The 13,832-nt window shown below is 51.6% G+C and overlaps 1 protein-coding gene across 1 annotated transcript in view; it reads right to left on the reverse strand.

Annotated features, from left to right (window-relative positions):
• The window catches only part of BECN1 (beclin 1), a 49,810-nt gene that overhangs the window by 12,738 nt on the left and 23,240 nt on the right, over positions 1–13,832 (reverse strand). The window contains exons 8-10 of the mRNA XM_029574162.1: positions 9,093–9,239; positions 8,441–8,590; positions 8,283–8,343 (exon numbers count right to left, since the gene is read on the reverse strand). Coding sequence (XP_029430022.1) covers positions 8,283–8,343; positions 8,441–8,590; positions 9,093–9,239 — 358 coding nt within the window. The remainder of the gene's footprint in view (positions 1–8,282; positions 8,344–8,440; positions 8,591–9,092; positions 9,240–13,832) is intronic.

The following is a 13,832-nucleotide window of genomic DNA, read 5'->3' on the forward strand; positions in this document are numbered from 1 at the left end:
AGACAGCACAGACCAGTGCATCCATTTTAGGGAAACACAAATGTTCTCTCATGGATCCGGTGGGTATAGAGCTTCTAACACCCTGCTCCCTTTAAAACTTGCTTCTAGGGCATCTCATTCCAGGTCAATCAACTCCTGGATGGCTTCCAGTACTGGGAAGTAGCAAGAGGCTTTGCGCAAGGAAACCAGACTGGAATTCTTCTTTGGTTCCGTCATAGATTCTGTTCCAGGAACTCCCAGCATTTTCAGAGTCTGGGAAACCAAGGCTGGCAATTCATCTCTAGGAAAGAACCATAATATGATTCGCTTCGGTTCTGATCCTGGGGGAATTTCCCCTTCTTCCAAAGGATCATGCTTTTCATCTGTGCCATCAGGGCTCCCACTAGGGATACCCTTGGTCAAGTGGGGCATGCCTAGAGGTCTGCCAACAGGAATGGGAGAGGGGGCTGCCTGGGGTTCCGTCCGGACAGAGGCAAGCAAGGAAGAAGACTGCACCTGTAGAAAGGCCTTTAGTTCCCGGAAAAATTCCACCCAAGAAAAAAGGCTACCAGGTCCATGCCTCGCCCCAAGGAGGGGGGGGGGGGGGGGGCGCAACTGAGTTTCCCTCTCCCATGGAAGACCCAGCCAAGGAGTTACTCAGATCCAGAGTTCTTCCAGTTAAAGGCTGCCAATCCATCATCTGAATGGGATGAGTCGGGATCAGCAAAGTCCAGGAGAAGCCAAATCCCCTTGTGCTTCCTCACAGTGCTGACAAGTTGAAAACCAGTTCAGACTGGGAAGCCCTAATATGACAAGCAGCGCAGAAAGCAAGGCACTTATGTTTCTTGGCTGCCGGTGCGATTGGCAGCAGTAAAGGAAAATTAGTTTCTTACCTGATAATTTTCGTTCCTGTAGTACCAAGGATCAGTCCAGACACCTGGGTTGTGACTCCGCACCAGCAGATGGAGACAGAGCAAAACTTGTCGGGCATCCCTACATATAGTAAGGTGCCACCCACAGCTCGTCAGTCTTACGTAATGTCAAAGCACAACATTGAACTTCAACTAACTAACTAGATGGCCCGAAACCCCAGGCCAAATCCACAGAACCCCCGGCTGGATCAGAACTACCAGAACCAGAGGCCTCAACAACTTACACGAAAACAAACAGAGTGCCAACCGAGCGGACTCTCTTCTGCAGAACTCCAAACCAAACAGACTATACGGGCGGGATCCTGGACTGATCCTTGGTACTACAGGAACGAAAATTATCAGGTAAGAAACTAATTTTCCTTTCCCTGTACGTACCAGGATCAGTCCAGACACCTGGGATGTACCAGAGCTGAATTACCGAGGGTGGGCACTAGAGAGTCCCGCTCGCAGAACTCTCTCTCCGAAACCCCCTGAATCCAGGCCCCGAACATCCACACGGTAGTGTCTAGCAAACGTATGCAGTGACTTCCAAGTCGCTGCTCTGCAAATCTCTTGTGGCGACACGTGGGAAGATTCCGCCCACGATGCAGCTTGTGCTCGCGTCGAGTGAGCCCGAAGACCCGCAGGAACAGACTTCCCTTTCAGAATGTACGCTGAAGCAATGGCCTCCTTGAGCCAGCGCGCAATCGTGGAACGGGAAGCTGCCCCACCACGTTTTGGCCCCGAGCACAAAACGAATAGATGATCTGAAACCCGAAAGGCATTCGTGACTTCCAGATAACGGAGCAGCACTCTGCGGACATCTAGCTTCTTCAACAGTCTAGCATCAGGATCAGACCGCTCCCCTTCCGGAAAAGCGGGCAGCTCAACCGTCTGGTTCAAATGAAAAGCTGAAACCACCTTAGGAAGGAAGGAGGGAACCGTCCTTAACGAGACGCCTGCCGCAGAAAAGCGCAAGAAAGGCTCCCTACAAGACAACGCCTGCAGTTCGGAAACACGCCGTGCCGACGCAATTGCCACAAGAAACACCGTCTTGAGAGTAAGGTCCTTAAGCGTCGCCCGTCTCAGAGGCTCAAAAGGGGACGAACACAGAGCGGAAAGAACCCAATTCAGATTCCAAGAAGGACATGGCGAACGCAAAGGCGGCCGCAAATGTTTGGCTCCCCGAAGAAAACGCGCCACATCCGGGTGCTGCGCCAAGGACCTTCCGCTCACCTTACCTCTGAGGCACCCAAGCGCCGCCACCTGGACCTTAAGAGTACTGCAAGACAGCCCCTTTGTAAGTCCAGACTGAAGAAACGCAAGAACATCCGGTACGGAGGGCCGCACAGGATCCAACTCCCGAGCTCTACACCAGTCCTCAAACACTGTCCACACCCTAACGTAGGCAAAGGACGTGGACCGCTTTCTAGAACTCAGCAATGTGGCTACCACCGCATCCGAATATCCTTTATCCTTCAAGCGTTTCCTCTCAAAAGCCAGGCCGCGAGACAGAAGTGATCCGCGTCCTCCAAACAGACGGGCCCTTGCCGCAGGAGCGCCGCTTCCCCGCGGAACCGGAGAGGAGGTTCCCGTGCCAACTGGAGGAGGTCCGCGAACCACGGACGCCGTGGCCATTCGGGCGCTATCAAGACCACCTCTGCGGGATGCATCTCTATGCGCCGAAGAATCTTGCCTATCAGAGGCCAAGGAGGAAACACATACAGCAGAACGTTTGTGGGCCAGGGGAGGACCAGAGCATCCACCCCTTCGGCCCCCCATTCTCTTCTTCGACTGAAGAACCGCGGGGCTTTGGCATTCTGAGCGGTGGCCATCAGATCCATGTGTGGCGTTCCCCACCGCTCGCAGAGGAGGTGGTAAGCTCCCTCCGACAGCTCCCATTCCCCGGGATCCAAGCGATGTCGGCTGAGAAAATCCGCTTGGACATTGTCTACGCCGGCGATGTGGGAAGCCGCGATGCTGCTTAGATGTCTTTCCGCCCAGTGCATCAGTTGCCGCGTCTGCTCCGCGACAGCCCGGCTCCTCGTTCCTCCCTGGCGATTGATGTACGCCACTGTGGTCGCATTGTCCGACAACACTCGGACCGCTTTCCCCCGAACCAAAGGGAGAAAGGACTGCAGCGCCAACAAGACTGCCCTGGTCTCCAAGCAATTGATTGACCACTGTGACTGAGCCGTGGACCACTGTCCCTGCACCGAGCGGCCCATGCACACCGCCCCCCAGCCGGATAAGCTGGCATCCGTAGTGACCACTGTCCAGGTGGGCATGAGCAGAGACACTCCGCGGGTCAGATTGCTTGAGCTGAGCCACCATTGTAGACTGGACCTCGCAGGATCCGTGAGTGGAAGTGGCATGTGAAAATCCCCCGACACTGGTCGCCAGCGGGAGAGCAATGCGGATTGCAATGGCCGTAGATGAGCAAACGCCCAGGGAACCAGGGACAACGTCGACGCCATCGATCCCAACACCATGAGATGATTGCAGACCAATGGGCACCGCAGGGACATCAACCTGCGTACCTGGCTCTGAAGCTTGCACACCCGCTCCTGGGACAAAAACACTCTGCCCTGCTTCGTGTCGAATAGAGCTCCCAGGTAATGCAGCGTCTGGGTGGGGACGAGGCGACTCTTGGCGAGATTGACCACCCAGCCGAGAGAACGCAAGAGTTGCAGGACTCTTTCGACCGCCTGTTGGCATCGACTCTCCGTTTTGGCCCGGATGAGCCAGTCGTCCAAGTAGGGATGCACCAGGAACCCCTCCTTGCGAAGCTCGGCTGCCACCACCACCATTACCTTTGTAAACGTCCGCGGAGCGGTGGCGAGGCCGAAGGGGAGAGCTTTGAACTGATAATGCCGGCCCAGGATACAGAAGCGTAGAAACCGCTGATGGTCTGGCCGAATGCCTATATGCAGGTAAGCCTCCGTGATGTCCAAGGACGCCAGAAACTCTCCTGGCCGTACAGCGGCGATCACCGACCGAATCGTTTCCATTTTGAAGCGTGGAACGCGAAGACACCTGTTGACCCTTTTCAGATCTAAGATGGGTCTGAAGGTACCTTCCTTCTTTGGCACAATGAAGTAGATGGAGTACCTTCCTCGACGGAGTTGTCCCGGGGGAACGGGTATTACTGCCCCCAGGTCTTGCAGCCGCTCCAGCGTATCCCGGACGGCCGCTTGCTTGCCTCGACCCTTGCAAGGGGAGACCAAGAACTTGTCCGCTGGAATCCTTGCAAAATCTAACGCGTAGCCTTGACTTATCACTGAAAGGACCCACTGATCCGTCGTTATCCTGGTCCATTCCCCGTAGAAGCGCTCCAACCTGGCTCCCACGTGCGGCACAGCCGGAGGAGCAGGTGGCCGGGAACGGACCAGCCTCCCTTCATTGTGAGGCTTTCGGCCCCGATCCGGATCCGGGACCGTCGCGCCTCCCAAATTTTCTGCCGCGAAAGGACTGAGACCACGAAGATGTTCTCGAGGAACCAGAGCCAGCTCGATAGGCGGGCCCAGACGACCTCTGCTGCCGTGACTTCCGTGGACCCCGAAAACGGGCCCTACCAGAGAAGGATGTCCTGTTTCGGTGCCTATCCTCAGGCAACTTGAACGCCCGGTTCTCTCCCAGAGACTGCATCAGGTCGTCCAGCTCCTTACCGAACAGCAGCTTCCCTTTGAACGGAAGGGCACCCAGATGAGCCTTCGAGGACCCATCCGCCGCCCAATTCCGTAGCCACAGTAACCGGCGGGCCGAAACCGCCGAGACCATGGCCCTGGCCGATGTCCGAAGAAGGTCATGCATCGCGTCCGCACTATAAGTGATCACCGCCTCTAGGTGATCTGCTTGTGTCGCTTCCTCTCCCGAAAGCCCTGCGTTGGCCTGGAGCACCTGAGCCCAGCGCAACCCGGCTCGTAACGCAAAATTACTGCAGATAGCCGCGCGGACTCCCAAGGCTGACGCTTCGAAAACCTTCTTGAGCTGCGCTTCAAGCTTCCGATCCTGGATATCCTTAAGAGCCGTAGCCCCGGTAACTGGAATCGTGGATCGCTTCGTCACTGCCGAGACCGCAGCATCCACCCTGGGAAAACGTAACATCTCCAGAGCGTCCTCCGGCAAGGGATACAACTTATCCATCGCTTTACTGACCTTCAGGCCCAATTCCGGAGTATCCCATTCTCGGAACAGAATATCGGTCGCCGAGAAGTGAAAAGGAAAAGCCACCGCCGGTCCCGTTAGGCCTAACAGCACAGGATCCATCTTGGCGTCTGACCTAGCGGCGTCCGACCGAGACGCCACCGGGGGGGGCATCTACTCCCACTTCATGCAGAATGGCCGGGATCAGCGGAGCCAGCTCCTCCTTCCTGAACAACCGGACGACCTTGGGGTCGTCTCCTTCTACGGCTGGCGTTCCCTTGGCCGTCCCTGGGCCTCCCGCCTCCGGGTCGGCTGGCGCGTCCAGTCCCCTCGGATTCTCGTCCGGCTCGTCCCCTGCCGACGAGACCGAATCCGACTCGGTGTCCTGGGGGATCCCCCTCAAGGACCGACGCTCCCTGGGCGGGTCCGCGGGCCTCCTGATGGCCTCCCCCGCCCGTCTCTTTCGATGGCCAGCCTTGCCGGGCTTCCTCTTCCGTTTTGAACTTTTGTACTTCAGCAACTGATGCAATAATCCCGCGATACCGGGAGATAAGGAGGCCTCCGAATCCGAGGAAGCCTCCTCAGAAGGGCAACTCGCAGGCGATCCGTCCCCCCCCGGGGGCCCGCTGCTGCGGGGAAAGTGCAGGCGGCAACGCGGCCTGCTCCATGGCCTTCCTTGTTGCCTCACGAACCGTGTCCAAGATGGCCGCTGTTCCCGCGCTAAGCGGGAACGGCTCTGAGCTGCCTCCGGCATCGGGTCCTTCTCGCGGCGGCGAACGCAGCGGCCGAGTCCGGACTCCCCGACTGCTCTCGGACGGTCCTTCACCCCCCGAGACGCAAGTCGAGCAGAGCCCCTCCCTCGACACTCGCGAGCGCGCCGAGCCGCACGAGCGGCAGGAGGAACCACGTGGCATTCGCGCCCTGTGCAGCGGCGCGCGGCCGGACAGCAAGGCAAGTAAAAAACCAAGCCTGACACAAAATTTCGGCAATCCGGCGGCCCCCCTTTACTACCCGCGAACACAAGGAGCGAGCGAGAGAGAGAGAGCGACCGGCCGGCACCGTAAAGAAAGTACAAAAATTTTTTTTTTTTTTTTTTTTTTTTACTTGCTGCTGGCCCCGGTCCTGATTCTTCCTCTCCGACGGAGGTGAGTGAACCGGGCTCCCCGGTGTCAACCCCCGACGCTGCTGCCAGAAAGGGCCGGGCTCTCAGCCCTCAACAGCGGCCTCAACCAGGGGGGGATGGTCCCCTCAGAACCTTCCAACCCCCCTGGGAGGCTTGCAGGACCTGGACGGGATCTTCTTGAAAAAAAAAAAACCCTCAACTGCCTTATAAATAAATTCCTTTTTTTTTTTTTTTTAAATCTCCTGACTAACTAACCAGGATCACCAGAGACTGTGGGTGGACCTGCCCCATCTGCTGGAGACAGAGTAAGACTGACGAGCTGTGGGTGGCACCTTACTATATGTAGGGATGCCCGACAAGTTTTGCTCTGTCTCCATCTGCTGGTGCGGAGTCACAACCCAGGTGTCTGGACTGATCCTGGTACGTACAGGGAACTGTGCATTCGATCGGCTTGCGCTTAAAAATTTGTGCGCACAAAGTTTGAGTGTCTCGGCGGGGAGCTACGAGGTGCACGCACAGCCCATGCACTGGCTTTTCCTGTATCCTGCGCTTACTTTATTTTGCACTTAAGTACGCATGCGGCATGTGCACAGAGCCGTCACACCGCATGTACTGACGTCCTATGGTGGGCAATATGAGACACAAAAATTCGTGCAAGATGGCACTGCTGTGGCCCACCACACAGTGTGCCGACCAAGTGTAAAGTGGGGCCTAGCCCACCAGGGGGGCCACTCAACCCCCTCGTAAGCCCACTTCCCTATGCCCCAATGGAATCAGGAACGACGTCGGTACGGCGCTTCTAGCAAGGAGACCGGAGGAAGTCTTAACGAAACCCCTCTTCTCTGAAGATAATGCTTCCTTTTTTTTTTTTTTAAACTTACTTGGGCTCAGCGCTTACTGGCTGAGTAAGAGATGTCTCCTGCTGTGGGGGAAGAGGCCATCACCGCCAAGCTCGGCTTCCTACACCCACTAACTTTCAGTTGCTTGAGCAGCAAAGTCCACACTGGGAACCGGACCAAGGCACACTTCTGAGGGATCTCGGAAATCACCTCAGGAATTCTCAACTGGGGGAGGGACCCGTAGGTATCCCTGCAGGAGAGTGGGGCTCAATATTTTCTCTAATTTAAAAGTACAATTTCTTCTTCCAAAAAGGTACAGTGACCCCTATAGGGAAAGCATGTCTACATCTGCTGGAGACGGAGAAATGCTGACGGGCTGAGGTCACACTGCAGGGGTGTATTTAGGGTGACATCTGCTTTGAAACCGGACTCAGTCTCCATCTGCTGGCAGGGGAGCATAACCTATTGGTCCCAAGTCCATCTGGTTATAAGCTAGGAAATGTCACCTGCTAATTTTCGGTTCTATAATACCATAGATCAGTCCTGAGGAAGGGAGTAATAGCTCCCAAAAGCCAGTCAATATATTAAGTTAGTATAATAAAAAACTAGACTAATAAAAATATATTTTAACTTTTATTTCCATGCAATTGCTATAAGAACCTGGACCGTCACATCTTCTTCATTTGCTGCCTATTAAGTTTGTAAATCAAAATCAACAATAGCTAGAATCTGCATCAGAGTCGAGAGTGAAATAGCAGTGAGTCATTTAACACGGGCATTTATCATAGCAAAGATATCTAGGACATTAACATTGGAAGGCATTATTACTGACAAACAGAAAATTAAAAATGGGCTTCCCTCCCTCTAGCACTGCAACACACCATTCCCTTAATGACAAAGCTTTTGTATTTTAAGGACACATCTTTATCAAGGACTTGACTGAGGTTCCCCACAATATTCTTTGCTCCTAATGCTTATTAGGCTTGTTAATTTGCTTTGATTGAGGCGTTCGTGTTTTCACATAATTGCTGTTTGCATTTGTTTTGGGGGGGGGGCCGCCCCGGGCATTATTTCTCTGGAAAGGCAGTTTAGTTTGGAATCCTTGTCCTATATCCTAAAAGGAATTATAACACTTCAAGAAATGTGAGTGACTTCCAGTTAATACCAACCACCCTTTTGTGTGACTGGCAAGAACGGGAATAAAAATCACTCATTCTTGTCACAATGCTTAGTTATGGTTCAGAATTGTTTGTTAGGTCATATAAAAGCTTGTAGATAACCTACTTTTGATTTGTCTGTGAGGGACTCCAAATATGAATGGTTTCCATATGGGACGAGCCGATATCTAAAAGAGGAGAATGTTTAAAAATATATAATATATATATGTGCATTTGTACATTAATTTGATCCCTTGCCATCAAACGCTAAGGTCTCTCACTCACCTCTGAAATTTCAGGCCCATCTTGTTTGCCAGCGCATGCAGCAGTAACACTGTCTGTCCCCAGGCAGCATTAATTTCATTCCACTCCACAGGGACACTGGGGAGGCGACCCAGTCGGAAGTTATTAATAGTGCCAAACTGCCCACTGTGCCTATGGGCAAAAACACACGTTATGGTTCAAGGTGTTTTCACTCTCAAAATGTAGCACACAAATTTCTCTACACTGGCTGTCAGATTAATCTTAAATATACCATTACCTCCACTTCTCCAAGAGAAGGCTGATGAAATTACCATGTGTCCTCCCCTCCCCACTAACCTTTGTATTTTGTGTCCTATCCACACCTATTTTTCAGTACGTTAGGAGTTTCATGGGGATCCGACAGGGCAAGATATTTTTTTTTTTTGGATTAGCACGTGTGCATCCTGGAAACACGCTTCATTATGCAACTTGTTTGTCACTCTACTCCCTAATGTGCATACTTACCTGCCTTTTTACTTTATTGTTCTAAAAAGTGTCTCACCTTGGTCACCCTATAGTGAATTTTAAAACATCTACTTTTTTCCTACCTTTAAAAGCAAGGCTCATTAGCCAACTGATCCCCTGAAGTTCTCCGCAGCAGTGACAAGAACCCTTAATATGCAAAAAGCCTTACCAAATGTGGAAGGTGGCGTTGAAGACGTTTGTTTTCTTCAGTTTGTCCAGCTGAATCTGTGCATAACGCATCTGATTGTCAACGCTCTTTAGTTCATCATCCAGTTCCAGCTGCTGCCTCTTAAACTCACTGTACTCCTTCTGGTACCTGAGAAATTTCAAGGAGTGACTCAACATAAGCCACAGTCAAGAATCATACATACACACACACACGTATGTTTTTCACATCTTACAGTTGTGTCAAATGTCTAAATTTGGGCCCCATTATGCAGACAGCAACTGCTTTTGAGAACAGAAGCAGTTTACCTGTTGCCTAAGGGAGCTAAAAGGTCAGAGCAGCTGCTAATACTAATATATATAAAAAGTGCTTTATCTAGTTCATACCTCTGTGGTGAGGGAGTGCTTAATTCATATGGTCCCAAGTATAGGAAAATATTGGTTTTTACCTGATAAATTTTCATTCCTGTAGTACCAGAGATCAGTCCAGACACCTGGGTTTTGCCTCCTCTCCAGCAGATAGAGACAGAGAAAGTTTTACTGACACCACCATTTAGCCCAAGGTGCCACCTGTAGTCCCTCAGTATGGGGGAATTGGAGAGTCCGCTCAGTCTCTAGTTGTGATTACTCTGAAGAATGGCACAGGTTTTTGTTAGTCCTACACAGAGTTGTATGGACATGTTTGATGTTACTAGGTTTCCTCTTACTACTGCTTGTTCGGGGGAGATTAGTTAAAGGTGTTGCCTTTGTTTTTTCATCTGGCTTGGGTACAGTTCATTTCCTCTATTGGGCAGGAACTCTGACTGATCTGTGGTACTACAGGAATGAAGATTAGCAGGGAAGAACCACTTTTCCTTTCCCTGTATGTACCCAGATCAGTCCAGATGTATGTATGTACCCAGATCAGTCCCTGTATGTACCCAGATCCTGGGATGTACCAAAGCTTCCCTAAACAGGTTGGGACTGTGAGAGTCCCGCTCGAAGTACACTTTCACCAAAACCCATGGCCTCTGTGACCTGGACATCTAAGCAGTAGTGCCTGGTGAAAGTGTGCAACGATTTCCAAGTAGTCACTCTACAGATCTCCTGTGGCGAAACTTGACGACACTCGGCTCAAGAGGCTGCCTGAGAACGAGTAGAATGTGCCCTTAGCTCCTCTAGAACAGGGTGACCTTGACAGATATACGCAGAGCTAATAGCCTCTTTCAACCACTGCACAGTGGAGGCTCTTGATGCCTTTTGAACCTTTTTGGCACCACTCCATAGCCAAAAAGATGGATTTGACAAGCGGAACTTGTTCGTAACCTTCAGGTAGTTCAACAAGGCATGCCTCACATCTAACCATCGCAACTCTTTAGCATGAGGCATCACAGGATCCAAAGTTGGGAAGGATGGAAGCTCCACCGATTGATTTAAGTGTAATGAGGACACCCCTTCAGCAAAAAAGGACGGAACCGTTCTCAAGGAAACTCCTGCATCTGAAATTCCCATAAAGGGCTCTCTCCATAAAGCCTGAAGCTCGGAGATTCAATTGCCATCAGGAAAACCACCTTCAAAGTGCTATCCTTCATAATATCTCGCTTCAGAGTCTTGAACGGAAACGCACACATGCTCTTAAGGACCACATTAAGGTTCCAGGACGGACAATGCTTCTGAACCAGAGGACGCAAATATTTAGCCCCCTGAAGAAAAACGCACTACATCCAGATGGGCCACCAGAGATACTCCTTGAACCTTGCCACGAAGGCAGCCTAAAGTTGCTATCTGAACCCTAAGGGAATTAAAGGACAGACCTTTAACCAATCCCTCCTGCAAGAAGGCCAAAACATCAACCACCGAGGCTCGCAGAGGATCCACATTCTGCCCTGTACACCAAGACTCAAACATTTTTCATACTCTCACATATGCCAGGGAAGTGGAAGTCTAGAAAGACTGCAAGAGGGTATCAATGACCTCTTCCGAATAACCCTTATTCCTTAAATGCTCCCTCTCAAAAGCGAAGCTGCTAGACAAAAGCGATCTACCTGATCCAATCAAACGGGACCCTAACGCAGCAGATTAGCTAGGGACCATCCACTGCTAGGTTGACTAAGTCCGCAAACTACGGATGCTTCGGCCACTCTGGGGCAATGAAAATCACATCGCCTGGATGGACTTCTATGCGTTACAAGATCTTGCCGACCAACGGCCAAGGCGGAAACACATATAGAAGGACCCCCCATTAGCCAAGGCAGAACTAAGGCATCCACCCCTTCTGTTTCTCTCTCTTTTCGTCGACTGAAGAACCACAGGGCCTTGGCACTGTGAAAAGTTGCCATTACATCTATGCACAGTGTGCCCCACCTGTGACAGATGAGGCATACCGCTTCCTCTGACAGCTCCCACTCTCCGGGATCTAGCTAATGCTGGCTCAGAAAATCCGCTTGTATGATGTCCATGCCCATTTGTGTGGGAGGCCGCTAGCCACTCCAAGTATTGTTCCGCCTAGCAAATTAAATCTCGGGCTTCCTGAGCCATTGCCAGGCTTTTGGTGCCCCCCCTGTCGACTGGTGAAAGCTACAGTTGTTGCATTGTCTGACAAGATCCTCACTGGCTCTTCCCTCACCAGGGGCAGAAATGCCTGAAGGGCTAAGCATACATCTCATCTCCAAGCGACTGATGGACTACGAGCCTTTTTCTGCCAACCACCAGCCTTGCACAGACTGGTTCCAACACATCACTCCCCACTTGGAAAGACTGGCATCTGTGGTGACGATCGGCCAGGTTGGTATTTCCAAATCCACACCCCACCTTAACGTGTCCAGCAGGAGCCACCATGAGAGACTGGATCGAGCAAACTCTGTAAGGGGAAGCAGAATCTGAAACTGCTCTGACAACGGGTCCCAGCGGGATAGTAAAGCTGACTGCAGAAGCCTCATTTGAACAAATGCCCAAAGGAACCAACTCCAAGGTGGATGCCACAGACCCAAGAATTTTCAAGTAATCCCATACCCTTGGTACTTGCTTCTGCAATAATACACGAATTTGCTCTTGCAACTTGGAAATCTGGTCTTCGGCGAGGAAAACCCTCCCCACCTTAGTATTGAAATGCACCCCCAAGAATTTGAAATCCTGGGAAGAAACAAGATGACTTTTGCTCAGATTAACTATCCAACTCAGCGAGCGCAATTGGTCGAGAACTACATCCACTGCCTTCAGACAAAGGATCTCAGACTTCGCCCAGATCAGCCAGTCGTCCAGATAAGGGTGGACCAGGACCCCGTCCCTCCGGAGTGCTGCAGCCACCATGACCATTACCTTGGTAAAGGTCCTGGGCACCACTGCCAGATCAAAAGGCAGGATGCAAAAACTGAAAATGCTCTCCCAGAATCATGGATCTCAGATATTTTTGATGATCGGGCCAGATTCTGATGTGTAAGTACACCTCTGTCAAATCCAGAGACGCCAGGTACTCCCCTTTGTGCACCGAGGCAATCACTGAACATAAGGTTTCCATCCGAAACAGAGGAACCTTTACAGCAACGTTCACCTTCTTTAAATCTAGGATTGGACGGAATATGCCCTCCTTGTTGGGGACTATGAAATAAATGGCATAATGGCACATACCCTGCTCTCCCAGGGGGACAGGCATGATGGCCCCAATCTTGCAAAGATGAGCAATGATTTCCCGCACAGCCAGCCTCTTTTCTTGATAAGTGCACGGGGAGACAAGGAACCGACCTCTTAACGGCCGAGCAAGTTCTAAAGCGTAGCCTTGACTTATCACGCTGAGGACCCACTGGTTGGATGTGATCTTAGTACACTCCTTGAAGAACAGAGCCAGCTGGCCTATTACCAGAACTGAGGAGTGGACCAGCCTCGCCTTATTGTGTGGATTTGGCTCCACTTCCACCTAGGGAAGAGCCATCTTTGCCGGAACTATGCCCTCGAAAGGACTGGTTTCAAGACGTTGCCTACCTGAGGACTGTCTCTGAGAACTTCCTGATGCTCTGAGCGGCCGAAACCGCCAATTGCCTCTGAAGCGGGAATGGGGAGGAAGAGAGCCTTTTGTTTTCGGCTTATCTCACTGAGAAACTTAATCTCCTCCTCCAAGTCTTTACCAAAGAGCAATTTCCCTTTAAAGGGCAATGCTCCCAACTGGGACTTGGATGAAACATCGGCTGACCAGTTCCTCAACCAGAGGAGCCTCTGAGCCGAAACTGCCAACATCATGGTCCTGGAAGCAGTCCTGATGAGACTGTATAAGGCGTCCGCACTATATGCCGCAATGGCCTCTAGATGCTCCGCTTATCTTGTCTCAGATTCAGATAAGGACCTGTCCACCTGTAACTGTTGCACCCAACATAAGCCGGCCCTCAACATAAAACTGCTACATATAGCAGCTCGAACACCAAGGGCAGACATCTCAAATCTTCTCGAGGTGCACCTCCAGCTTTCTATCTTGAAGGTCCTTCAAAGCTGTAGAACCGGCCACTGGGATGGTTATCTTCTTAGTAACCACCGAAACAGATGCATCCACTTTTGGGACTTTCAGACATTCAAGGGCATCCTCTGGCAAAGGATATAATTTATCCATGGCCCTACTGACCTTCAGGCCTGTCTCGGGAGAATCCAACTCCCTAACAGCAAGGCACTGACAGAATTATGAAACTGAAAGGACCTCGTCAGACCCCAGAGGCCAACCATGACTGGATCCACTGCCCCCAATTCCAAATCCTCTCGCAGGACCTCTATACCCAGTTCC

This window comes from Rhinatrema bivittatum, chromosome 12 (assembly GCF_901001135.1).
Source record: "Rhinatrema bivittatum chromosome 12, aRhiBiv1.1, whole genome shotgun sequence".
NCBI lineage: Eukaryota > Metazoa > Chordata > Amphibia > Gymnophiona > Rhinatrematidae > Rhinatrema > Rhinatrema bivittatum.